General features: G+C 46.8%; 1 protein-coding gene and 1 pseudogene across 1 annotated transcript; both read right to left on the bottom strand.

The window, feature by feature from the left end:
* Positions 1 to 4,981: 4,981 nt before the first annotated feature.
* On the bottom strand, positions 4,982 to 12,349 carry LOC142068892 (olfactory receptor 12D1-like; annotated as a pseudogene).
* A 4,220-nt stretch (positions 12,350 to 16,569) lies between these two features.
* LOC125622041 (olfactory receptor 12D1-like) lies at positions 16,570 to 25,468 on the bottom strand. Its single transcript, XM_048819602.2, has 2 exons — positions 24,769 to 25,468; positions 16,570 to 16,805 (listed from the first exon to the last, which is right to left on the bottom strand). The coding sequence occupies exons 1-2, from the start codon at positions 25,466 to 25,468 to the stop codon at positions 16,570 to 16,572; spliced, it is 936 nt and encodes a 311-aa protein (XP_048675559.2).
* Positions 25,469 to 25,785: the final 317 nt, after the last annotated feature.

Below are 25,785 nucleotides of genomic sequence, written 5' to 3'. Positions count from 1 at the left end.
GACCACTGTACTCCAATCAAAAAATCATAGAATCATAGAATATCAGGGTTGGAAGGGACCTCAGGAGGTCATCTAGTCCAACCCCCTGCTCAAAGCAGGAACAATCCCCAACTAAACCATCCTAGCCGGGGCTTTGTCAAGCCTGACCTTAAAAACTTCAAAGGAAGGAGATTCCACCACCTCGCTAGGTAACGCATTCCAGTGCTTCACCACCCTCCTAGTAAAAAAGTTTTTTCCTAATATCCAACCTAAACCTCCCTCACTGCAACTTGAGACCATTACTCCTTGTTCTGTCATCTGCTACCACTGAGAGCAGTCTAGAGCCATCCTCTTTGGAACCCCCTTTCAGGTAGTTGAAAGTAGCTATCAAATCCCCCCTCAATCTTCTCTTCTGCAGATTAAACAATCCCAGTTCCCTCAGCCTCTCCTCATAAGTCATGTGTTCCAGTCCCCTAATCATTTTTGTTCCCCTCCGCTGGATGCTTTCCAACTTTTTCACATCCTTCTTGTAGTGTGGGGCCCAAAACTGGACACAGTACTCCAGATGAGGCCTCACCAATGTCCAATTGAGGGGAACGATCACGTCCCTCGATCTGCTCGCTATGCCCCTACTTATACATCCCAAAATGCCATTGGCCTTCTTGGCAACAAGGGCACACTGTTGACTCATATCCAGCTTCTCGTCCACTGTAACCCCTAGGTCCTTTTCTGCAGAACTCCTGCTGAGCCATTTGGTCCCTAGTCTGTAGCGGTGCATGGGATTCTTCCATCCTAAGTGCAGGACTCTGCACTTGTCCTTGTTGAACCTCATCAGATTTCTTTTGGCCCAATCCTCCAATTTGTCTACGTCCCTCTGTATCCTATCCCTACCCTCCAGTGTATCTACCTCTCCTCCCAGTTAAGTGTCATCTGCAAACTTGCTGAGGGTGCAATCCACACCATTCTCCAGATCATTAATGAAGATATTGAACAAAACCAGCCCCAGGACCGACCCTTGGGGCACTCCACTTGATACTGGCTGCCAACTAGACATGGAGCCATTGATCACTACCTGTTGAGCTCGACGATCTAGCCAACTTTCTATCCACCTTATAGTCCATTCATCCAGCCCACACTTCTTTAACTTGCTGGCAAGAATACTGTGGGAGACTGTGTCAAAAGCTTTGCTAAAGTCAAGGAACAACACGTCTCCTGCTTTCCCCTCATCCACAGAGCCAGTTATCTCATCATGGAAGGCAGTTAGATTAGTCAGGCATGACTTGCCCTTGGTGAATCCATGCTGACTGTTCCTGATCACTTTCCTTTCCTCTAAGTGCTTCAGAATTGATTCCTTGAGGACCTGCTCCATGATTTTTCCAGGGACTGAGGTGAGGCTGACTGGCTTGTAGTTCCCAGGATCCTTCTTCTTCCCTTTTTTAGAGATGGGCACTACATTAGCCTTTTTCCAGTCATCCGGGACCTTCCCCAATCAACATGAGTTTTCAAAGATAATGGCCAATGGCTCTGCAATCACATCTGCCGACTCCTTTAGCACTCTCGGATGCAGCGCATCCGGCCCCATGGACTTGTGCACGTCCAGCTTTTCTAAATAGTCCCGAACCACTTCTTTCTCCACAGAGGGCTGGTCACCTCCTCCCCATGCTGTGCTGCCCACTGCAGTAATCTGGGAGCTGATCTTGTTCGTGAAGACAGAGGCAAAAAAAGCATTGAGTACATTAGCTTTTTCCACATCCTCTGTCTCTAGGTTGCCTCCCTCATTCCGTAAGGAGCCCACACTTTCCTTGACTTTCTTCTTGTTGCTAACATACCTGAAGAAACCCTTCTTGTTACTCTTAACATCTCTTGCTAGCTGCAACTCCAGATGCGATTTGGCCTTCCTGATCTCCAGGTGCAATTTGGCCTTCCTGATTTCACTCCTGCATGCCCGAGCAATATTATTATACTCTTCCCTGCTTGTTTGTCCAATCTTCCACTTCCTATAAGCTTCTTTTTTGTGTTTAAGATCAGCAAGGATTTCACTGTTAAGCCAAACTGGTCGCCTGCCATATTTACTGTTCTTTCTACACTTCGGGAGGGTTTGTCCCTGTAACCTGAATAAGGATTCTTTAAAATACAGCCAGCTCTCCTGGACTCCTTTCCCCCTCATGTTATTCTCCCAGGAGATCCTGCCCATCAGTTCCCTGAGGGAGTCAAAGTCTACTTTTCTGAAGTCCAGGGTCTGTATTCTGCTGCTCTCCTTTCTTCCTTGTGTCAGGATCCTGAACTTGACCATCTCATGGTCACTGCTGCCTAGGTACCCATCCAGTTTTGCTTCCCCTACTAATTGTTCCCGGTTTGTGAGCAGCAGGTCAAGAAGAGCTCTGCCCCTAGTTGGTTCCTCCAGCACTTGCACCAGGAAGTTGTCCCCTACACTTTCCAAAAACTTCCTGGATTGTCTGTGCACCGTCGTAGTGCTCTCCCAGCAGATTTCAGGGTGATTGAAGTCTCCCATGAGAACCAGGGCCTGTGATCTAGTAACTTCCTTTAGTTGCTGGAGTTCCAGCTCTCCAAGAAGAGTGAGAGGGGACATGATAACAGTTTTCAAGTACATAAGAGGTTGTTACAAGGAGGAGGGAGAAAAATTGTTCTTCTTAACTTCTGAGGACAGGACAAGAAGCAATGGGCTTAAACTGCAGCAAGGGAGGTTTAGGTTGGACACTAGGAAAAACTTCCTAACTGACAGGGTGGTTAAGCACTGGAACAGATTGCCTAGGGAAGTTGTGGAGTCTCCATCACTGGAGATTTTTAAGAGCAGCTTAGACAAACACCTGTCAGGGATGGACTAGATAATACTTAGTCCTGCCTTGAGTGCAGTGGACTGGACTAGATGACCTCTCAAGGTCCCTTCCAGTCCTATGATTCTATGTTTTTGACACAACTTTGTTCAAAAACATAAAGAAAACCAAATAAACAAACAAAAAAAAATGCAATTCACTATGGTTGAAATATTCCATTTTCTCTTTATTAGGATGGAACATTTTGATTTTTTTATTTGAAATATCTTCTTTTGTTTAGAAATGAATTTTATGTTATATCATAACTTGTAGTGGAATATAATGTAAAATTCTATACAATGCAATTAAAATATCATAAAAATAAAATATCACAAATTCGAATACAAAAATAAAAGTAAAATTATATATAATAAAACTTTAAAAAGTCAAAATTGAACCAATGTGTTTTTTTATTTTGTATCAGGTCTATCTCTGCTATATACCAGAAAGAAAGAAAAAAATCCTGACCATCATTTGATAATCACATTGGTTGATAGCGCTAAATACTCCAGCTTGGTTCACTTCAGGTGCTATTCCCATTCATTCTCACCACCAAATATATATATTTACCATCTTTTTAAGCCACTGGCCTGTATAACATCCTCAGTTAAGGATGCACTGAGAAGAAGTGGACTTTCACTTACTCTGCTTTTAACCTTATTTTCTATTTCATTTCAAAACAAACTATTGAAATTTTCAATTCTGACAACGGAACATTTGAACCTTGTCAGGTTCAATTTCTATGCCCTGTACTATACAGGCGGTCAGGTTACATTATCACAAAAAAGTCCCTACTGGCTGCAGAATCTATGAATCGATTAATGTTTTTTTCCAATTTTTTCAAAACAAAAAATTTGGCACATTATCACAGAAAGTTTCAGTGTCACTGAAACAGCAGTTTCTGATGGAAAAACATTGCACAGGAAAACTTTTGACCAGCTCCAGTCAAAACCGGCTTCAATGAGGCGCTGACTGCACACAAGCAGGCACTGTTTTAACTGAAGGTGTGTTTGTACAACAAATGTCAGGTGAGATTTTCCAAAGCACCTAAGGTGTTAGGAGCAGAAGTCTAATTGAGATTAGCCTCTCTTAAATCCAAATAAAAAACATCCGCACATGGTTTTACACTGGGTCTGCTAAATAAGTTTCAAACCAATTTAAATAGAAACCAATGCAACTCTGAATATGGACAAGGTCGGGCCTTGGCCCTGATAGAATAACATCAAATAATAATCTCACAACGCGGGCAGTGGTAAACTTAAAAGGAGTGGAGTACATAGATATACATATTCCAAGGCCAGAAGGGACCATTTTGATCATCTAGTCTGACCTCCTGTAGAACACAGGCCATAGAATTTCCCCACAATAATTCCTAGAGCAGATCTTTTAAAAAAACATCCAATCTTGATTTAAAAATTACCAGTGATGAAGAATCCACCACGGTCCTTGGTAAATTGTTCCAATGGTTAATTACTCTCACTGTTAAAAATTTAGACATTTTTTCCAGTCTGAATTTGTCTAGCTTCAGTTTCCAGCCATTGTATTGTGTTTTACCTTTCTCTGCTAAATTGAAAAGCCCAGCATTAAATATTTGCTCCCCATATAGGTACTTGCAGACTGTAATCAAGTCACCCCTTAACCTTCTCTTTGTTAAGCTAACTAGACTACACTCTTTGAGTCTATCACTACATGGCAAGTTTTCTCATCCTTTGATCATTCTCGTGGCTCGTCTCTGACCCCTCCCCAATTTATCAACATCCTTCTTGAATTCTGGATGCCAGAATTGCTCACAGAATTCCAGCAGCAGTTGCACCAGTGCCACATGCAGAGGTCAAGTAACCTCTCTACTCCTACTCGAGAGTCCCTTGTTTATGTGTTCCTGGATCACATTAACCGTTTTGCCCACAGCATCTTGATGGGACCTCAGGTTCACCTGATTATCCACCCCCCACCAAATCTGTTTCAGAGTCACTGCTTCCCAGGATTCTGCCCCCCATCGTATAGACATGGCCTACATTCTTTGCTCTGAGATTTATGTTTACATGTAGCCATATTAAAATGCAAAAGTTCTCCCACATTTGTTCATTGACTTTGGAAGTGTAACAGGCTGAGAGTAATTGTCTATGTCTTGGATTTTCAATGGAGCCCAAGGAAGTTGTGTGCCCAAATCACATTGATTGTGATTGTGATTGGACCTTCAGGAAGAGGAAGAAGATGATGTAGAGGTAGGAGAGGAGCGTGATGATGAAGGGACTCAGAGCGATGGTCCCCGTGACGATGTTGAGGAGGCTCAGGTTGAAGCGGTTGCTGCTGCAGGCCAGGCTCAGCAGGGGCTTGATGTCACAGAAAAAGTGGTGGACATGGTTGCAGCCACAGAAGTGCAGTCGGGAGGTCATGACCATGTGCAGCAGGGCATGTAGGAAGCCGGTGGTCCAGGTGGCTGCTGCCAGGAGCAGGCAGACCTGTGGGTTCATGACAAGCATGTAGCGAAGCGGGTTGCAGATGGCCACATAGCGGTCATAGGCCATGACAGCCAGAAGAATGACCTCTCTGCTTCCCAGGAAGTGGAAGAAATGGAGCTGAGCCAGGCAGTCAGTGAAGGAGATGGTCTCGTGCCCTCAGAGGAAACCAGCCAGCATCTTGGGCACGGTGACTGTTGAGTAGAAGATGTCCAGACAGGAGAGGTTGCCCAAGAAGAAGTACATGGGGGTGTGAAGCCGGGGTTCAGCCATTACAATGGCCATGATTGCCCCGTTCCCCAGAATGCTGGCCAAGTAAAGCATCAGGAAGAGAATGAAGAGGAAGCACCGCAGCTCCTGGAGATTGGTCAGGCCCAGGAGGATGAACTTGCTTATCTCCGTCTGGTTCTCCGTCACTGGAATATACAAGAAAAGGAGACAGTATAGCTGCAGGGTGTCTCATATCACTCCACATGAGGAGTAGAGCTGAAAGTTTTCTCTTTTTGAATAAAAAATTTAAATGAATAATTTCAAGAAAAAAATAATTCTTTTGAAATTTACTTCAGCATTCTCTTAGTTTGATAGAATCTCAGAATCAGTTATTATACTGGAGGCTAATAAATGTTTTCCCTACATTTTTAAAAGTCCTTAGAGGTGATCCAGGGAATTACAGACCAGTAAGCCTAACATATGAGCCCGATAAAGAGGTTGAAAGAATAATTACAGATAGATTAATAAAAGACCCAGAGGATCATGATATGATAGTGTCTAAGCAGCACAGATTTTGCAAAGGAAAATTGGGTTTCACTTATCTGTTAGAATTACGTGACTGTGTGACCGAAACAGTAGATAAAGCAGAATGGGTTGACATTTATTTAGACCTTCAAAATTCCTTTATGTGCCTCACAATAGGCTATGAAAGGATCTATGAGGTCATGGGGTAAGCAGAAAAGTATGAGAGATAACAAAGGGCAGCATTAAAGGGCCAATTTTCATGAAGTAACAAGCTTAGCAGCTCTTCACTCTTTGGATCCGTCCATTGGCTTCCCACTGGATATTGTATCAAAGCTCAGGTTCTAGGCACCAGTTGGAAAGCTCTAAGTAACTCTGCCTTTCCCTGTATATCCTCCCTTGTCATGCTTTCTGATGCCTTCAGTTCCTTTCACTCCATCAATGCTCTCCAGTTCATAGTCCTTCTGTTTGTCCCATTCTCACACCGTGCCACGTATTGTAAACCTCTGCAAACTCATCCATAAATCCCCTATTCTACCCGCATTTAAGTCCCTCTCACAGCCCCATTTCTGCTGTGTTGCCCACCATGATCAAAGCTGACTTGTTCATACACTAAAAAGTTGGAGAGGGTTCAGAAAAGAACCACAAAAATGATTAGAGAAAATGCCTTTCAAGGGAGGCTTGTCTACACGAAAGCTGTATGTTGACCTAAGTTATGCAGGCCAAGACTATAACAGGGTTCAAAAAAGAACTAAATAAATGCATGGAGGATAGGTCAATCAATGGCTATTAGCCAGGATGGGTGGGGATGGTGTCTCTAGCCTCTGTTTGCCAGAAACTGGGAAGGAGTGACAGGGAATGGGTCACTTGATGATTACCTGTTCAGTTCATTCCCTCTGGGGCACCTGGCATTGACCACTGTCAAAAGACAGGATACTGGGCTAGATGGACTTTTGGCCTGACCCAGGATGGCCATTCTTATGTTCTTACGTATAAGTTACATAACTGAAGTCAACATAACTTAGGTCAACTTACAGTGATGTCTACACCACGCTATGTTGACAGGAGACACTTTCCCAATGACTTACCTTATGCCTCTTGGGGAGGTGGAGTACGGACATTGATGGAAGAGTGTTCTGCTATCGACTTAGCTTGTCTTCACCAGACCCGCTAAATCGATATTGCTGCATTTATCACAGCTGTGCTGATTTAGCTGGAAGTATAGACAAATCCTGAGTGACTTGAAGAGCTCAATCCATTTAGTTTATCAAAAGGGAGGCTGAGAGGTGACTAAGTACTTTCATAGGGAGAGGTTTCAGAGTAGCAGCCGTGTTAGTCTGTATTTGCAAAAAGAAAAGGAGGACTTGTGGCACCTTAGAGACTAACAAATTTATTTGAGCATAAGGTTTCATGAGCTACAGCTCACTTCATCGGATGCATTCAGTGGAAAATACAGTGGGGAGAGCTATATACATAGAGAACATGAAACAATGGGTGTTACCATACACACTGTAACCAGGGTGATCACTTAAGATGAGCTATTACCAGCAGGAGAGCAGGGGGGGGGGCGGGTGCAGTAAACCTTTTGTAGTGATAATCAAGGAGGGCCATTTCCAGCAGTTGACAAGAATGTCTGAGGAACAGAGGGCAACAAAGAAAATAACAGAACTCCACTAGCCATCACCTTCATCCCCCAACTAAAGCCTCTCCAACGCATCATCAAGGATCTATGACCTATCCTGAAGGACGACCCATCACTCTCACAGATCTTGGGAGACAGGCCAGTCCTCGCTTACAGACAGCCCCCCAACCTGAAACAAATACTAACCAGCAACCACACACTACACAACAGGACCACTAACCCAGGTACCTATCATTGCAACAACCCGTTGCCAACTGTGTCCACATATATATTCAGGGGACACCACCATAGGGCCTAATCACATCAGCCACACTATCAGAGGCTCGTTCACCTGCACATCTACCAATGTGATAGATGCCATCCTGTGCCAGCAATGCCCCTCTGCCATGTACATTGGTCAAACTGGACAGTCTCTACGTAAAAGAATAAATGGACACAAATCAGACGTCAAGAATTATAACATTCAAAAACCAGTCGGAGAACACTTCAATCTCTCTGGTCACTTGATTACAGACCTGAAAGTTGCAATTCTTCAACAAAAAAACTTCAAAAACAGACTCCAGTGAGAGACTGCTGAATTGGAATTAATTTGCACAAATTATTTTACACAAATTATTGGGCTATGTACCGAGGCGGCAGGGTGAAATGAAATGGCTTGTACTATAAAGGTGATCAGACTAGATTATCTATTGGTCTCTTCTGGATTTACACTCAATACAATTTCCTGTTGTTATTCCCCTTTCCCTGATTTCTTTGTATTCATTTGACCTGAGACTATGAGCTCCTTCTGAGCAGTGACTGTCCTTCGTAAGCACTAGGAAAAGTGAAATAATTTAAGCACCACAAGGTTCCCTATAGGAGCTGGTGTCATTATTTTATGTTTATTAACAATCCAGACAAGCGGGTGAACATTAAATACAGGGACAACATTTTGCAGATGACACAAATCTACAAAGAAATGTGGGAGATGACCGTGACAACAATGATGATGATTCTGCACTGATACGTCAGTTTCACCTGCAGTCTGCAAGAGAGCAGGTTGAAATATTTGGCTGAGAAACATTTCCATACATATTTAAGTTCTTGGGCTATTTCCTTTGCTTTGGCAGTGTCTCTCCAGCAAGCAGCAGCTCAGGAGTGCAGGAGGATGGGATGACAATCAGTCAACCACACACCTCATTTGGAACCAGGAGTATGCAATCATGCAGCAGTAGAAGCAAAAAAAAAAAGCAAATATAGTACAGTACTGTGTTATATGTAAACAACTAAAAAAAAGGGAAAGCAGCATTTTTCTTCCCCATAGTAAAGTTTCAAAACTGCATTAAATCAATGTTCCATTGTAAACTTTTGAAAGAACACCCATAACCAGTGGGGAGCTGGAGCCGGTTCGCACCGGTTCGCGTGAACCAGTTGTTAAATCTTGGAGCAGTTTCAGAACCGGTTGTTAACCCGCTTCCCTGCAGGGGGCGCTGAGGCTTTGCTGGGCTCCGGCCTGGAAGTGATGTAATTCCTCCTCCGGCCGCCGGGGGCGCTGCGCTGTGGGAGCCACGTGGGCTGCCGCCTGGCCCTGGGCACGAGCCCTGTTGCTGCTGCTGCTCCCCTGGCCCTGGGGCTCCTCCTGTTGCCGGGTGGGTCCCCGGCTGCTCTGCTGGGCCTGGGCTGCGTCCTGCTGCTCGGGCTGCTCTGAGCCGCTCTCCCTGTGAGCACCCACCACCCTGCCCGCACCAGCCCCTGTCTCCAGCCACCCCTGCACCCCCTGCCGGCACCAGCCCCTGCCGCACCCCCTGCCCTGCCCGCAGCCAGCCTTTGTCTCCAGCCAACCCTGCACCCCCCTGCCTTGCCTGCAGCCAGCCCCTACCTCCAGTCAGCCCCTGCCCTGTCTCCAGCCAGCCCCACACCCCCTTGCCTCCAGCCAACCCCTCACCCTCCTGTCTCCAGCCAGCTCCGCACCCCCTACCCTGCCCACAGCCAGCCCTGCACCCCCGCCTCCAGCTAGCCCTGCCTCATGCCCCTTTCTGCAGCTGGCCCCACGTCCACTGGTGCCCTGCAGTTCCCAGGGCAGTAACCCTGCACACCTGGTTCAATGAGGGGGGCAGGGAGCAGCTGGGACCCACACATGTGCACACCCTAGGGTGACCAGACAGCAAGTGTGAAAAATCAGGACAGAGGGTGGCGGGTAATAGGAGCCTATGTAAGAAAAAGACCCCAAAATCAGGACTGTTCCTATAAAATCGGGACATCTGGTCACCCTAGCAGACCCCCAGGGCGTGGCGGGGCCCCACACATGTGACACGGAGCTCATTTCTAGTTCAGGCCCATCTTTTTAACAAAGAACTTTAGACAGGGTTAACACACACCCGTATTTTCCCGGACAGGTCAGGCTTTTTGGTTCTTAAATCGCTGCCCAGGAGGAATTTTTAAAATTTAAAAATTCCTCCCAGGAAAATACGGACATATGGTAACCCTGTTGGGACAAAAAATACATACTGGGACACATCCCTTAAATCAGAGCTTTTTATAGGGAACCGGTTGTTAAGATTTTGGCAGCTCATCACTGCCCATAACGTTTTGTTCAGAGTTATGCACATTTCAGAATTATGAACAACCGCCACTCCCGAGGTGTTTGTAACTCTGAGTTTCAACTTGCTCTCTTGTAGACTGCAGGTGAAACTGCCGTATCAGTGAAGAATCATCATCATTGTTGTCACGGTCATCTCCCACATTTCTTTGTAGATTTGTATGTTCACTATAGCGATGGGGAAGCAGGTGCCAAACTCTCACTGACATTCAGTGGGAGGTACTTTGGTGTCTAACTTTCTAATCCCTAAACCTAACCTTAATTTGCTGTGCACTGCACCATTCTCATGTGTATGGAGGCAGTCTAGCAAATAAGGGACCTAACTGTGTTAAGGAATTTCCCATAACCTTGTCTTAGTGCAGTGATTTTCAACACATGGTACAAGGACCCCTGGGGGTCCGCGGACTATGTCTAATATTTCCAATGGGGTACACACATCCATTTTTTAGGGGTCTGCAAATGAAAAAAAAAGTTGAAAACCGGTGCCTTAGGACATGTCCACAGTTTGGACAACAGGAGTGTAAGTCACAGCAATCTCTAGCATGATTGGTTGTAAATGCCCCATGTACCCCCTGCAAGTGTGAACTAAAAGGTACTTGATTTGCATTTGCACTCACAGGACAATTACAGTCCAGCATACTAGTGAACTCTGCAATTCATGCTCCCATAGACCAAAACACGGGGCCATGTAGACAAGCTCTTACTCAGCCTCTCCTTTTTATAATATAAAAGAAAGAAAGAAAGAAAGAAAGAAAGAAAGAAAGAAAGAAAGAAACAAAGAAAGAAAGAAAGAAAGAAAGAAAGAAAGAAAGAAAGAAGCCAGTAATTCCAGACATCAGGAACATACTTGTATTTGTGGATTTAGAAAACTAGCAGGCGCTTTCCTGCTATTTCCCCTTCCAGCACTTACCTGAGTGATACTGGTCCTCTTTCTAGATGAGTTGTTTCAACAGTGACAGGTGACAAAGTGTGTTGTGGGGAAATTGCAGGAATTTCAGTCAGTTCAGACCATAGGAGAGGAGTGAGCCCTGGTTGTTCTGAAAACCTTTGGTGACTGAGCAGGCAAGAAACCTTTTTATTATGTCCATATTCCATGGAGTACCCATGGCATTATCAGGGAAGCAAGATTTCCATTCAGTGGATGGCTCCTCTGGGACAGGATTCATGCACCACTGGAGAGTTACTGAATGAACAAACAAGCCAAGTGTTTCTTCAAGAAACTGAGGTCGGCATAGATGAGCTGGTTGAACGGTAAAAAACAAACAACAAGGTTACAGCCCTGGCTGAGTCCCCCAGGTAGATGCTTTGAAATCAATTAGGTCTAAGAAGAGTCCAGACACAGTCTCTAGTTCTGGCCCTTACTCAGTATCACTCCAATCTTTGTTAATAAACTCTTTGTTTTATCAGAAGTAGATCTCAGTGCTGTAACATTAAGCAAAGTGTGACTGCATAGCTAGATCAAACAGGCTGGTGTGTGCACTGTCTCTTTGGTGGCAGCTGACTTGGTAATTACTGTGACCATCCAGTGGCAGGGGCACAGAGACACAGAGAAGGAGAGGTCTGCAGAGACCTGGAGGACAGAGGCTGTTGGTTTCCAGGAGCGGAACCACAGCAGGCATAGACAAAGATTGCTTCACGCTAAGGGCAGGCACTGGCAAGGCATCTCACAACCTTGAGTACCTCTGGGAGGTGCCACACACAAAGGTCAACAGGGGATAAGATTTTTTTTGGTGAGGTGTCCCATTATACCCGATATCTCAGTGGTTAGAGCACTCAGCTGGGATGTGGAAGACCCACAGCCCTGGATCCCGCCCTCTGCCTAATTTGGAGGCGGGTCTGTGTGACACTACACCCCGTATTCATCATAGTGGTATCATTATGATAGATTTTGACATAATTATGGTGCATCCTGTATCAAATGTGTCATGTGAGGTGTCTATAAAAATGTTATGATTTGCTGAATATGATTATCCTATTTGTGTGCATGTATCATTTTTGTATCTGAAGTTAAGAATATTGACTATGTATCTGTATTTCAAATGTACCTACTCTGGGTGACACACACAATAAGCCTTTCATGCACAACAATGAAGAAGCTAGACAGTGCTGATGGGCCATTAGCCATGGACAATGGACCATGGAAAAGGTTTGTCCTCACCTGGGAACGTTTCAACCAGCCTATGAATAATGGCTGCTGTGACTCAGCAAGGCCGGCAAGGGCATGTGACCAGACCACATGATACTGAACTCCATTTTGGTACCTGTATTTTTCCACAAACTGGGCTGAGAATTTAGCTTGTAACAAAGGGTTCCCACCATATGGAGAAACTCTATACGGTGGGCAGCGACAACATGATTTGTTCTCATTCCCCCACAATTCAACACCTGAAAGAAGTAATGGAAGACAAAGGACTTGGAATGAAGGAGGGGAACTCAAACTGCAAGGCAGATGCAGCTTGTGCCTCAAGAATCTGCAAGCCTGCTTGTATCATCAGACAGGGTGAGATAGTGTTGATTCAAATCCTGTCTAGTTTGTAAAAGACTTAGTTTGCAGTTTTGTTTATCATAGAAGATTAGGGTTGGAAGAGACCTCAGGAGGTCATCTAGTCCAACCCCCTGCTCAAAGCAGGACCAATCCCAAATAAATCATCCCAGCCAGGGCTTTGTCAAGCTGGGCCTTAAAAACCTCTAAGGAAGGAGATTCTACCACCTCCCTAGGTAACGCATTCCAGTGCTTCACCACCCTCGTAGTGAAATAGTGTTTCCTAATATCCAACTTGGACCTCCCCCACTGCAACTTGAAACTATTGCTTCTTGTCCTGTTATCTGCCACCACTGAGAACAACCTATCTCCCTCCTCTTTGGAACCTCCCTTCAGATAGTTGAAGGCTGCTATCAAATCCCTCCCCCCGCACATTCTTCTCTTCTGCAGACTAAATAAGCCCAGTTCCCTCAGCCTCTCCTCATAAGTCATGTGCCCCAGCCCCCTAATCACTTTTGTTGCCCTCCACTGGACTTTGTACAGACCCCCGTGCAGTGCAAGATGGTATAATTCTGGGTTTATCCCTCAGTAGGGGTGAAAGGCTGGGGAGCTGGGAAGCTGGCTAGGGGCCCCCTGTTTGTCCATGAGTGGGTTACATAAAGCACTCAGTTAATTCAGTTAGGTGTGTGGCACCACCTGCTGTCATGTTGGGTGATAACAGGGCCTGGAGAGGCTGGCTGAGTCACCAGCAGAGCAGTGTGAGAGAGGCCAACCCAGCTGAATGGCTAGGGGGCACAACGATTCCAACTGCTCCCAGACTACACCCCAGGGTAACAACCCATCACAGTCTGAAACCCATTTCTCCTGGCTCCCAGCAGAATGCCCTAACCACCAGGCTATTTGGTGGGACGAGGTCTCTTTCTCTTTCTGTGTGTGTGTGTGTGTGTGTGTGTGTGTGAGGAAGGGCTGAGATGGCATAACCCACCCAACCTGGATTACACAAGTACCCACAATAATTCCATTTTAGAGCAGGAATGGTGAGTGAGTCTGGTATGTTTTGACCGTGGAACTCCCTCCTGTGGATAATACCACATCAGACAAATATGCAAATTGGGACAGTCATGGATGCCTGTAACCTGAATTGCTCCAGTTTGGAAGAAAGAAACAACAATGCAGCAAAGGGGCTCCAACTAAAAAAAATCTAGATATTTATAAGAGGACAATTTCAGGGTTATTGAAGACTCCTCATAAATCTAAACACAATCTTCTCATTACAGCAACACAGCAGGTACTATGCAAACAAACAAATAATAGTATTTAACATACAGATTTTTTCAGTACCAGTCCATATGCAGGCCACAAATCCTATGCATTTAAAACAATGCAGCATTGATTTGGAATTAATGTCACCGCACCGTCCTGAGTTGAACAAGCAGCAAGGGCCTAGTTCTTTGAATAAGCTGCTGTCCTTATCCATGGGGTTATATTCTGGCTGCAGTTAGTAAAAGCAGGCCTGTGAGCATCAGTCTTCCCTGTAAACCCATATGCACCCCCTCTGCCCTCTGCCAGTTGGCATCAAGAAATCCCTGGGTCACAGGTTCTTCCATAGAGGATCCATCAGGTACCAAAGGCAAAGTGTGCCCTTTGGCTTGTTTCTTCTGATACTGACTGATTAAGAGACACCTGAGCCATTGACTCTGGTATTCTCTCAGGGACTATGGGGTCTGGATAATTCTTTGACACATCAGTCTTTCCTGATCACTGCAGGTCAGCAGGCCACATTGGTACTGACTATGTCAGATGCTTACCCCGCGGATAGCAACTTATTCCACCTGCTTATTGCTCTCGCCTTTGCTTCAGCATGAAGACCCTCATCTGACACCAATGACGCCTTCTATATTGTCTGCACTGGGTTGCTTGACCATGGCATCATGTGCCTTTGTCTCAGTACCTCCCCTTTCCACAGAATTGGCTCCAGATCCCCACCGCCACGTTACTGTGATCCTGGCTTGGGCCCTGTTCAAGGTCTCCAGGTACCCTTCCCCACATTGCACCACCCTTGTTCTCCAGATACTCAGAGTCATCACTGGACTCTCAAGCTGTCTCTTTAGTTTCCCAATACTGAGTGCATAGAGCTTACTCATAGAATCAGACAATCATAGGACTGGGAGGGAACTCAACAGGTCATCCAGTCCAGTCCTCACTGTGGCAGGACTACGCATTCTCTAGACTGCCCCATCTGGTGTTTGTCTAACCCATTCTTAAGTTTTTTTCCTAATGTTTAACCAAAATCCACCTTGCTGAAATTTAAGCCCATTACTTCTTGTCCTGTCCTCAGTGGTTCCGGAGAAAAATTAATCACTTACCTCTTTATAACAACCTTTTACGTACTTGAAAACTGTTATCATGTTTCCCCCTCAGTCTTCACTTCTCCAAACTAAAAAAACCCAGTCTTTTCAACCTTTCCACGTAGGTCATGTTTTAGTCATTTTTGTTGCTCTCTTGTGGATTTTCTCCAATTTGATGGAGACGCCTACATGCCTTTGTGGATCTAGTCCAAAGCCTGCTCTGTGAGAGCCTCAACTGTAGAAGAAGCTCTGCCCATCCCTCTTCCTTTTAGATCCAAAATAGCTCTGTTCTGTTGACTCTCATGGCACACTGCAAGGAACAACTACTTGTCTGTGCTGCAGTAGGGAACGTGGTTGGTGACCTATGTGGGCTTGATATAGGTTAGATCTCGGTGGGAGCTCTATGTTTTTTAGGGATTGAGTTCTGCAGTATGTTGGGGGCTGAACATGTTATGCAATTGTGCATGGAGGATGAAATTTTCAAAGGGACTTAAGGGTGCCCAACTCTCATTAACAGCCAATAGGATTTGAGTGCCCTTCTGCACCATACACCTTTAAAAATCCGAGACTCCACCCACAGATGCAAATGAAGAAGGCTTCTTGATAGGCATGAGTGAATTTTTCCATTGAAATCTTTCTGATGGAAAATGGGTTTTTCAACATCCTTCTTTTTTTTTTTACTAAATTTTTTGTGCAAACTGTCTGCTTTTCTCAAGAAGAAAGACTTTCTATTGGGAAACCAACACTGCTGAACCACAAAACCGCTCAGTTATGGCAGTACATTTTTGAGTTTTGGCCATTTTCATTTCTTCCATGAAAAATCAAGATTTTCTACTGAAAATGTTGGCAAATTATTCGTTTGTTTCTTTTTGTCAAATGAAAAGATTCCTCATCAATTTCCAATGTATTGTTTATTTCCACCCAGGCTTCTTATTCCCTACTGTCAATTTTCTGCTGACCAGTGCACAACTAGTGTCAGTGGTGAATTCTCTTTTACTTGAAGTATTTAACCCATGATTTGAGGACTTCAGTTACTCTGCCAGAGGTTAGGGGTCTATTACAGGAGTGGATGAGTGAGGTTCTGTGGTCTGCAATGTACAGGAGGTCAGACCAGATGATCACAATGGTCCCTTCTGACTTTAAAGGTTTCAGAGTAGCAGCTGTGTTAGTCTGTATCCACAAAAAGAAAAGGAGTACTTGTGGCACTTTAGAGACTAACAAATTTATTTGAGCATAAGCTTTCATGAGCTACAGCTCACTTCATCGGATGCATTCCGATGCATTCATCGGATGCCACAAGTCCTCATTTTCTTTATGACTTTAAAGTCTCCCTTGCTATTAACCTCCATTCTCCAGTTTAGGAAGGTTCTCTACAGCCTATTTCCCAGTGCCCAATGCACAGTGATTCCCTGCACATTAATGGCCAGCTCCCAATGCACAATAGACTCAATGAAAGAAAGCACATTACCCACTCTCATTCTCAGCCTCAGAGACAGAGAAAAACATTCAGTTTTTTCATGTTCTTCCAGGGAACAGTTTTCTTCCTACCACTTTCCTCAGGGCAGATTTCACCTCCCGGTTCCTCAGGGTGTAGATCAGGGGGTTCAGGACAGAGGTTATGATGCTGTACATAAGGGTGGCTATCATGTCCCTCTCCTGGGAACCCCCCTGAGAGGGCAGTACATAGTTAACGATAACAAGCACGTAGAGTAAAGTCACCACCGTGAGGTGGGAGGTGCAGGTGGAGAAGGCTGATGAGGAAGGCTGATGAAGAATCTGATGAGGTTCAATAAGGATAAGTGCAGGGTCCTGCACTTAGGACGGAAGAACCCAATGCACAGCTTCAGACTAGGGACCGAATGGCTAGGCAGCAGTTCTGCGGAAAAGGACCTAGGGGTGACAGTGGACGAGAAGCTGGATATGAGTCAGCAGTGTGCCCTTGTTGCCAAGAAGGCCAATGGCATTTTGGGATGTATAAGTAGGGGCATAGCGAGCAGATCGAGGGACGTGATCGTTCCCCTCTATTCGACATTGGTGAGGCCTCATCTGGAGTACTGTGTCCAGTTTTGGGCCCCACACTTCAAGAAGGATGTGGATAAATTGGAGAGAGTCCAGCGAAGGGCAACAAAAATGATTAGGGGTCTGGAACACATGACTTATGAGGAGGGCTTTAAACTAGGTTCACCGGGGGAAGGAGACCAAAGCCCTGAGGTAAGTGGGAAAGCGGGATACCGGGAGGAAGCACAGGCAGGAATGTCTGTGAGGGGAGGGCTCCTGCCTCATACTGGGAATGAGGGGCGATCAACAGGTTATCTCAAGTGCTTATATACAAATGCACAAAGCCTTGGAAAGAAGCAGGGAGAACTGGAGGTCCTGGTGATGTCAAGGAACTATGACGTGATTGGAATAACAGAGACTTGGTGGGATAACTCACATGACTGGAGTACTGTCATGGATGGTTATAAACAGTTCAGGAAGGACAGGCAGGGCAGAAAAGGTGGGGGAGTAGCACTGTATGTAAGGGAGCAGTATGACTGCTCAGAGCTCCGGTACGAAACTGCAGAAAAACCTGAGTGTCTCTGGATTAAGTTTAGAAGTGTGTGCAACAAGAGTGATGTAGTGGTGGGAGTCTGCTATAGACCACCGGACCAGGGGGATGAGGTAGATGAGGCTTTCTTCCGGCAGCTCACGGAAGCTACTGGATCGCATGCCCTGATTCTCATGGGTGACTTTAATTTTCCTGATATCTGCTGGGAGAGCAATACAGCGGTGCATAGACAATCCAGGAAGTTTTTGGAAAGCGTAGGGGACAATTTCCTGGCGCAAGTGCTCGAGGAGCCAACTAGGGGGGGCGCTTTTCTTGACCTGCTGCTCACAAACCGGGTAGAATTAGTGGGGGAAGCAAAAGTGGATGGGAATCTGGGAGGCAGTGACCATGAGTTGGTTGAGTTCAGGATCCTGACACAGGGAAGAAAGGTAAGCAGCACGATACGGACCCTGGACTTCAGGAAAGCAGACTTCGACTCCCTCAGGGAACGGATGGCCAGGATCCCCTGGGGGACTAACTTGAAGGGGAAAGGAGTCCAGGAGAGCTGGCTGTATTTCAAGGAATCCCTGTTGAGGTTACAGGGACAAACCATCCCGATGAGTCGAAAGAATAGTAAATATGGCAGGCGACCAGCTTGGCTTAATGGTGAAATCTTAGCGGATCTTAAACATAAAAAAGAAGCTTACAAGAAGTGGAAGGTTGGACATATGACCAGGGAAGAGTATAAAAATATTGCTAGGGCATGTAGGAATGTTATCAGGAGGGCCAAATCGCACCTGGAGCTGCAGCTAGCCAGAGATGTCAAGAGTAACAAGAAGGGTTTCTTCAGGTATGTTGGCAACAAGAAGAAAGCCAAGGAATGTGTGGGCCCCTTACTGAATGAGGGAGGCAAACTAGTGACAGAGGATGTGGAAAAAGCTAATGTACTCAATGCTTTTTTTGCCTCTGTCTTCACTAATAAGGTCAGCTCCCAGACTGCTACGCTGGGCATCACAAAATGGGGAAGAGATGGCCAGCCCTCTGTGGAGATAGAGGTGGTTAGGGACTTTTTAGAAAAGCTGGACGTGCACAAGTCCATGGGGCCGGACGAGTTGCATCCGAGAGTGCTGAAGGAACTGGCGGCTGTGATTGCAGAGCCATTGGCCATTATCTTTGAAAACTCGTGGCGAACCGGGGAAGTCCCGGATGACTGGAAAAAGGCTAATGTAGTGCCAATCTTTAAAAAAGGGAAGAAGGAGGATCCTGGGAACTACAGGCCAGTCAGCCTCACTTCAGTCCCTAGAAAAATCATGGAGCAGGTCCTCAAAGAATCAATCCTGAAGCACTTGCATGAGAGGAAAGTGATCAGGAACAGCCAGCATGGATTCACCAAGGGAAGGTCATGCCTGACTAATCTAATCGCCTTCTATGATGAGATTACTGGTTCTGTGGATGAAGGGAAAGCAGTGGATGTATTGTTTCTTGACTTTAGCAAAGCTTTTGACACGGTCTCCCACAGTATTCTTGTCAGCAAGTTAAGGAAGTATGGGCTGGATGAATGCACTACAAGGTGGGTAGAAAGCTGGCTAGATTGTCGGGCTCAACGGGTAGTGATCAATGGCTCCATGTCTAGTTGGCAGCCGGTATCAAGTGGAGTGCCCCAAGGGTCGGTCCTGGGGCCGGTTTTGTTCAATATCTTCATAACTGATCTGGAGGATGGTGTGGATTGCACTCTCAGCAAATTTGCGGATGATACTAAACTGGGAGGAGTGGTAGATACGCTGGAGGGGAGGGATAGGATACAGAAGGACCTAGACAAATTGGAGGATTGGGCCAAAAGAAATCTGATGAGGTTCAATAAGGATAAGTGCAGGGTCCTGCACTTAGGACGGAAGAACCCAATGCACAGCTACAGACTAGGGACCGAATGGCTAGGCAGCAGTTCTGCGGAAAAGGACCTAGGGGTGACAGTGGACGAGAAGCTGGATTTGAGTCAGCAGTGTGCCCTTGTTGCCAAGAAGGCCAATGGCATTTTGGGATGTATAAGTAGGGGCATAGCGAGCAGATCGAGGGACGTGATCGTTCCCCTCTATTCGACATTGGTGAGGCCTCATCTGGAGTACTGTGTCCAGTTTTGGGCCCCACACTTCAAGAAGGATGTGGATAAATTGGAGAGAGTCCAGCGAAGGGCAACAAAAATGATTAGGGGTCTGGAACACATGACTTATGAGGAGAGGCTGAGGGAGCTGGGATTGTTTAGCCTGCAGAAGAGAAGAATGAGGGGGGATTTGATAGCTGTTTTCAACTACCTGAAAGGGGGTTCCAAAGAGGATGGCTCTAGACTGTTCTCAATGGTAGCAGATGACAGAACGAGGAGTAATGGTCTCAAGCTGCAGTGGGGGAGGTTTAGATTGGATATTAGGAAAAACTTTTTCACTATGAGGGTGGTGAAACACTGGAATGCGTTACCTAGGGAGGTGGTAGAATCTCCTTCCTTGGAGGTTTTTAAGGTCAGGCTTGACAAAGCCCTGGCTGGGATGATTTAACTGGGAATTGGTCCTGCTTCGAGCAGGGGGTTGGACTAGATGACCTTCTGGGGTCCCTTCCAACCCTTATATTCTATGATTCTATGATTCTAAGGCCTTCCGCCTCCTCTCCCATGACTGTACCTTCAAGAGGAATCATAGAATCATAGAATAACAGAGTTGGAAGGGACCTCTGGAAGCCATCTAGTCCAACCCCCTGCCCAGAGCAGGACCAATCCCAACTAAATCATCTGAGCCAGGGCTTTGTCAATCCTGATCTTAAAAGCTTCTAGGGAAGGGGATTCCACCACCTCCCTAGGTAACGCATTCCAGTGTTTCACCACCCTCCTAGTGAAAAAGTTTTTCCTAATATCCAATCTAAATCTCCCCCACTGCAACTTGAGACCATTATTCCTTGTCCTATCATCTGCTATCACTGAGAATAGTCCAGATCCATCCTCTTTGGATCCACCTTTCAGGTAGTTAAAAGCAGCTATCAAATCCCCTCTCATTCTTCTCTTCCATAGACTAAAGAATCCCAGTTCCCTCAGCCTCTCCTCATAAGCCATGTGTTCCAGACCCCTAATCATTTTTGTTGCCCTTCGCTGGACCCTCTTCAATTTCTCCACATCCTTCTTGTAGTGTGGGGCCCAAAACTGGACACAGTACTCCAGATGAGGCCTCACCAGTGTCGAATAGAGGGGAACGATCAAGTCCCTCGATCTGCTGGCAGTGCCCCTACATATACGTCCCAAAATGCCATTGGCCTTCTTGGCAACAAGGGCACACTGCTGACTCATATCCAGCTTCTCGTCCGCTGTCACCCCTAGGTCCTTCTCTGCAGAACTGCTGCCTAGCCATTCAGTCCCTAGTCTGTAGCGGTGCATTGGATTCTTCCGTCCTAAGTGCAGGACTCTGCACTTGTCCTTGTTGAACCTCATCAGATTTCTTTTGGCCCAATCCTCCAATTTGTCTAGGTCCTTCTGTATCCTATCCCTCCCCTCCAGTGTATCTACCACTCCTCCCAGTTTAGTGTCATTGGCAAACTTGCTGAGGGTGCAAGCCGCACCATCCTCCAGATCATTAATGAAGATATTGAACAAAACCGGCCCCAGGACCAACCCTTGGGGCACTCCGCTAGATACCGGCTGCCAACTAAACATGGAGCCATTGAACACTACCCGTTGAGCCCGACAATCTAACCAACTTTCTACCCTCCTTGTAGTGCATCCATCCAGCCCATACTTCTTTAACTTGCTGACAAGAATACTGTGGGAGACCGTGTCAAAAGCTTTGCTAAAGTCGAGGAATAACACGTTCACTGCTTTCCCTTCATCCACAGAACCAGTTATGTCATCATAGAAGGCAATTAGATTAGTCAGGCATGACTTGCCCTTGGTGTATCCATGCTGACTGTTCCTGATCATTTTCCTCTCCTCTAAGTGCTTCAGAATTGATTCCTTGAGGACATGCTCCATGATTTTTCCGGGGACTGAGGTGAGGCTGACTGGCCTGTAGTTTCCAGGATCCTCCTTCTTCCGTTTTTTAAAAGATTGGCACTACATTAGCCTTTTTCCAGTCATCCGGGACTTCCCCGGATCACCATGAGTTTTCAAAGATAATGGCCAATGGCTCTGCAATCACATCCGCCAATTCCTTTAGCACTCTCGGAAGCAACGGATCCGGCCCCATGGACTTGTGCACGTCCAGTTTTTCTAAATAGTCCCAAACCACTTCTTCCTTCACAGAAAGCTGGCCACCTCCTCCCCATGCTGTGCTGCCCAGTGCAGTAGTCTGGAATCTGACCTTGTTCGTGAAGACAGAGGCAAAAAAAGCATTGAGTAGATTTGCTTTTTCCACATCCTCTGTCACTAGTTTGCCTCCCTCATTCAGTAAGGGGCCCGCACTTTCCTTGGCTTTCTTTTTATTGCCAACATACCTGAAGAAACCCTTCTTGTTACTCTTAACATCCCTCGCTAGCTGCAACTCCAGGTGTGATTTAGCCTTCCTGATTTCATTCCTACATACCCGAGCAATATTTATATACTCATCCCTGGTCATTTGTCCAATCTTCAACTTCTTGTAAGCCTCTTCTTTGTGTTTAAGATCAGCAAGGATTTCACTGTTAAGCCAAGCTGGTCGCCTGCCATATTTACTATTCTTTCTAGACATCGGGATGGTTTGTCCCTGTAACCTGAATAAGGATTCTTTAAAATACAGCCAGCTCTCCTGGACTCCTTTCCCACTCATGTTATTCTCCCAGGGGATCTTGCCCATCAGTTCCTGAGGGAGTCAAAGTCTGCTTTTCTGAAGTCCAGGGTCCATATTCTGCTGCATTCCTTTCTTCCTTGTGTCAGTATCCTGAACTCGACCATCTCATGGTCACTGCCTCCCAGGTTCCCATCCACTTTTGCCTCCCCTACTAATTCTTCCCGGTTTGTGAGCAGCAGGTCAAGAAGAGCTCTGCCCCTAGTTGGTTCCTCCAGCACTTGCACCAGGAAATTGTCCCCTACAGTTTCCAAAAACTTCCTGGATTGTCTGTGCACCGCTGTATTGCTCTCCCAGCAGATATCAGGATGATTGAAGTCGCCCATGAGAACCAGGGCGTGTGATCTAGTAGCTTCTGGATTGTCTGTGCACCGCTGTATTGCTCTCCCAGCAGATATCAGGATGATTGAAGTCGCCCATGAGAACCAGGGCGTGTGATCTAGTAGCTTCTGCGAGTTGCTGGAAGAAAACCTCGTCCACCTCATCCCCCTGGTCTGGTGGTCTATAGCAGACTCCCACCATGACATCACCCTTGTTGCTCACGCTTCTAAACTTAATCCAGAGACTCTCAGGTTTTTCTGCAGTTTCATACTTGAGCTCTGAGCAGTCATACTGCTCCCTTACATACAGTGCAACTTCCCCACCTTTTCTGCCCTGCCTGTCCTTCCTGAACAGTTTATACCCATCCATGACAGTACTCCAGTCATGTGAGTTATCCCACCAAGTCTCCGTTATTCCAATCACATCATAATTCCCTGACTTTGCCAGGACTTCCAGTTCTCCCTTCTTGTTTCCCAGGCTTTGTGCATTTGTATATAGGCACTTGAGATAACCCGCTGATCGCCCCTCGTTCTCAGTATGAGGCAGGAGCCCTCCCCTCTCACACACTCCTGCTCGTGCTTCCTCCTAGTATCCCACTTCCCCACTTACCTCAGAGCTTTGGTCTCCTTCCCCTGGTGAACCTAGTTTAAAGCCCTCCTCACTAGGTTAGTCAGCCTGCTCACGAAGATGCTCTTCCCTCTCTTCGTTAAGTGGAGCCCGTCTCTGCCTAGCACTCCTCCTTCTTGGAACACCATCCCATCGTCGAAGAATCCAAAGCCTTCTCTCCGACACCACCTGCGTAGCCATTCATTGACTTCCACGATTCGACGATCCCTACCCCGGCCTTTTCCTTCCACGGGGAGGATGGACGAGAACACCACTTGCGCCTCATACTCCTTTATCCTCCTTCCCAGAGCCATGTAGTCCGCAGTGATCCACTCAAGGTCTTTCTTGGCAGTATCATTGGTGCCCATATGGAAAAGCAGGAAGGGGTAGTGGTCCGAGGGCTTGATGAGTCTTGGTAGACTCTCTGTCACATCGCGAATCTTAGCCCCTGGCAAGCAGCAGACTTCTCGGTTTTCCCGGTCAGGGCGGCAGATCGATGACTCAGTCCCCCTGAAGATAGAGTCCCCGACCACCACCACCCGCCTCCTTCTCTTGGGAGTGGTGGTCATGGAACCTCCAACCTTAGGACATCGCATCTCATGCCTTTCAACTGGTGGAGTCTCCTTCTGCTCCCTTCCCCCAGACGTGTCATCTGGGCCACTCCCTGCAATGTACCTTTGGAGAGAACATGAAAACGGTTACTTACCTGTATCCGCGTTGCTGGTACATGGACGCTCCCCCTTCTTCTTCTGGGGGAACCAAAACATGTTGCCAAATTTCTTCACCGTCCTCCTGTCCGTGCTGCGCAGCCTGCTCTGAATCTTCAGAACCGTGTGCCTGTAGAAGCGCATCCTGACGTCTGTCCAGGAAATCTTCAGTTTCTCTGATGCAACGCAGGGTCGATACTTGTCGCTCCAGACCTTGAACCTTCTCTTCCAATATGGAGACCAGCTTGCACTTTGTACACATAAAGTCGCTTCTGTCCTGTGGAAGAAAGACAAACATGGCACATCCAGTGCAGGTCACAACAGTTGAACACTCCCCATCCATATTACCTTCCTACTACGAGCTTCCTCAGGAGATGCAGTAATTACTCAGAGAAGTCGTTAGGGTGTAAGCCTCAGTGGGCTCACTCCAGGCGAACTCCCAGGCAAACTCCTGCTGTTTGCTGCTCTGCTGTCCCCCGCTGCTCAGCTGGTTCCCCTCTGCTCAGCTGGTTCGTGGAGCGCCGGCTTTTTTAAACAGCCAGGCTCACCTGAAACAAAACACTCCCAACTCCCGCCCTTTTCAGCCAACCAATCAAGCACTCGCTCAAACTTTCAAGCTGCCCTCACTACAAACACTCCAATCCTCTCACCAAACACACACTCAGATACCCAGATACTCACCAACACAGATCTCAGGCAAACTCCTGCTGTTTGCTGCTCTGCTGTCCCCCGCTGCTCAGCTGGTTCCCCGCCGCTCAGCTGGTTCGCAGAGCGCCGGCTTTTTTAAACAGGAGGAAGTAGATGACGTACAGGTAGGAGAGGAGTGTTAGTATGAATGGACCTATCACAATGCCTCCGGTGATGATGTTGAGGAGGCTCAGGTTGAGGCGGGTGCTGCTGCAGGCCAGGCTCAGCAGCGGTTTTATGTCACAGAAGAAGTGGTGGACATGGTTGGGGCCACAGAAATGCAGCTGGGAGGTCATGACTGTGTGCATCAGGGCATGCAGGAAACCACTGGACCAGGTGGCTGCTGCCAGGAGCAGGCAGACCTGTGTGCTCATGACCAGCCTGTAACGCAGTGGGTTGCAGATGGCCACATAGCGGTCATAGGCCATGACGGCCAACAGCACAGCCTCGCTGCTGCCAAGGAAGTGGAAGAAATGGAGCTGGACCAGGCAGCTGGTGAAGGAGATGATCTGGTGTTTCAAGAGGAAGCCAGCCAGCATTTTGGGCATGGTGACCGTGGAGTAGCAGATGTCTAGGCAGGAGAGGTTGCCCAAGAAAAAGTGCATAGGGGTGTGGAGCCGGGGCTCGGCCAGCACCACGGCCATGATAGCCCCATTCCCCAGCACGCTGGCCATGTACAGAAGCAGGAAGAGAGTGAAAAGGAAGCACTGCAGCTCCTGGAGGTTGGTCAGGCCCAGGAGGATGAACTCGCCCACTTCTGTCTGGTTCTCCATCACTGCAGGGGGAACAGGAAATGCCAGAATAGAAAGAAATGCAGCAATCCCCATGTTTTTTATTTCTATACACACCTTCCATCTAAGGGCCACACAGTGCCTGCCAGGTATTAATTAACCCTTCCCATGGCCGCTGTGGGGTAACATCCCAATTTCACAGATAAAGTAATGGGGGCTAAGAGGGATAATGTGTGGCGTATATTTATATCTACATTGTGGTACTGAGGACTGTACTGGGAGTGCAAGGTATCACTTTAAGTGTGTTTGTGTCTGTGTGTGTGGGGGGGTGTTTTTCTTGTCATGCTCACATGCTTGTG

Source organism: Caretta caretta, chromosome 13, assembly GCF_965140235.1.
Source record: "Caretta caretta isolate rCarCar2 chromosome 13, rCarCar1.hap1, whole genome shotgun sequence".
Classification (NCBI taxonomy): domain Eukaryota; kingdom Metazoa; phylum Chordata; order Testudines; family Cheloniidae; genus Caretta; species Caretta caretta.
The sequence above is the reverse complement of the archived record's forward strand: the minus strand, read 5'-3'. Positions and strand labels throughout refer to the sequence as shown.

What these genes read in the sequence shown, in the direction of transcription:
- LOC125622041 (XM_048819602.2), bottom strand. Translation starts at nt 25,468, where the DNA reads ATGGAGAACCAGACAGAAGTGGGCGAGTTCATCCTCCTGGGCCTGACC. An exon ending in AGCCGGCGCTCTGCGAACCA is followed by an intron (nt 16,806 to 24,768) that starts GCTGAGCGGCGG and finishes CTTCCTCATCAG; the next exon opens with CCTTCTCCACCTGCACCTCC.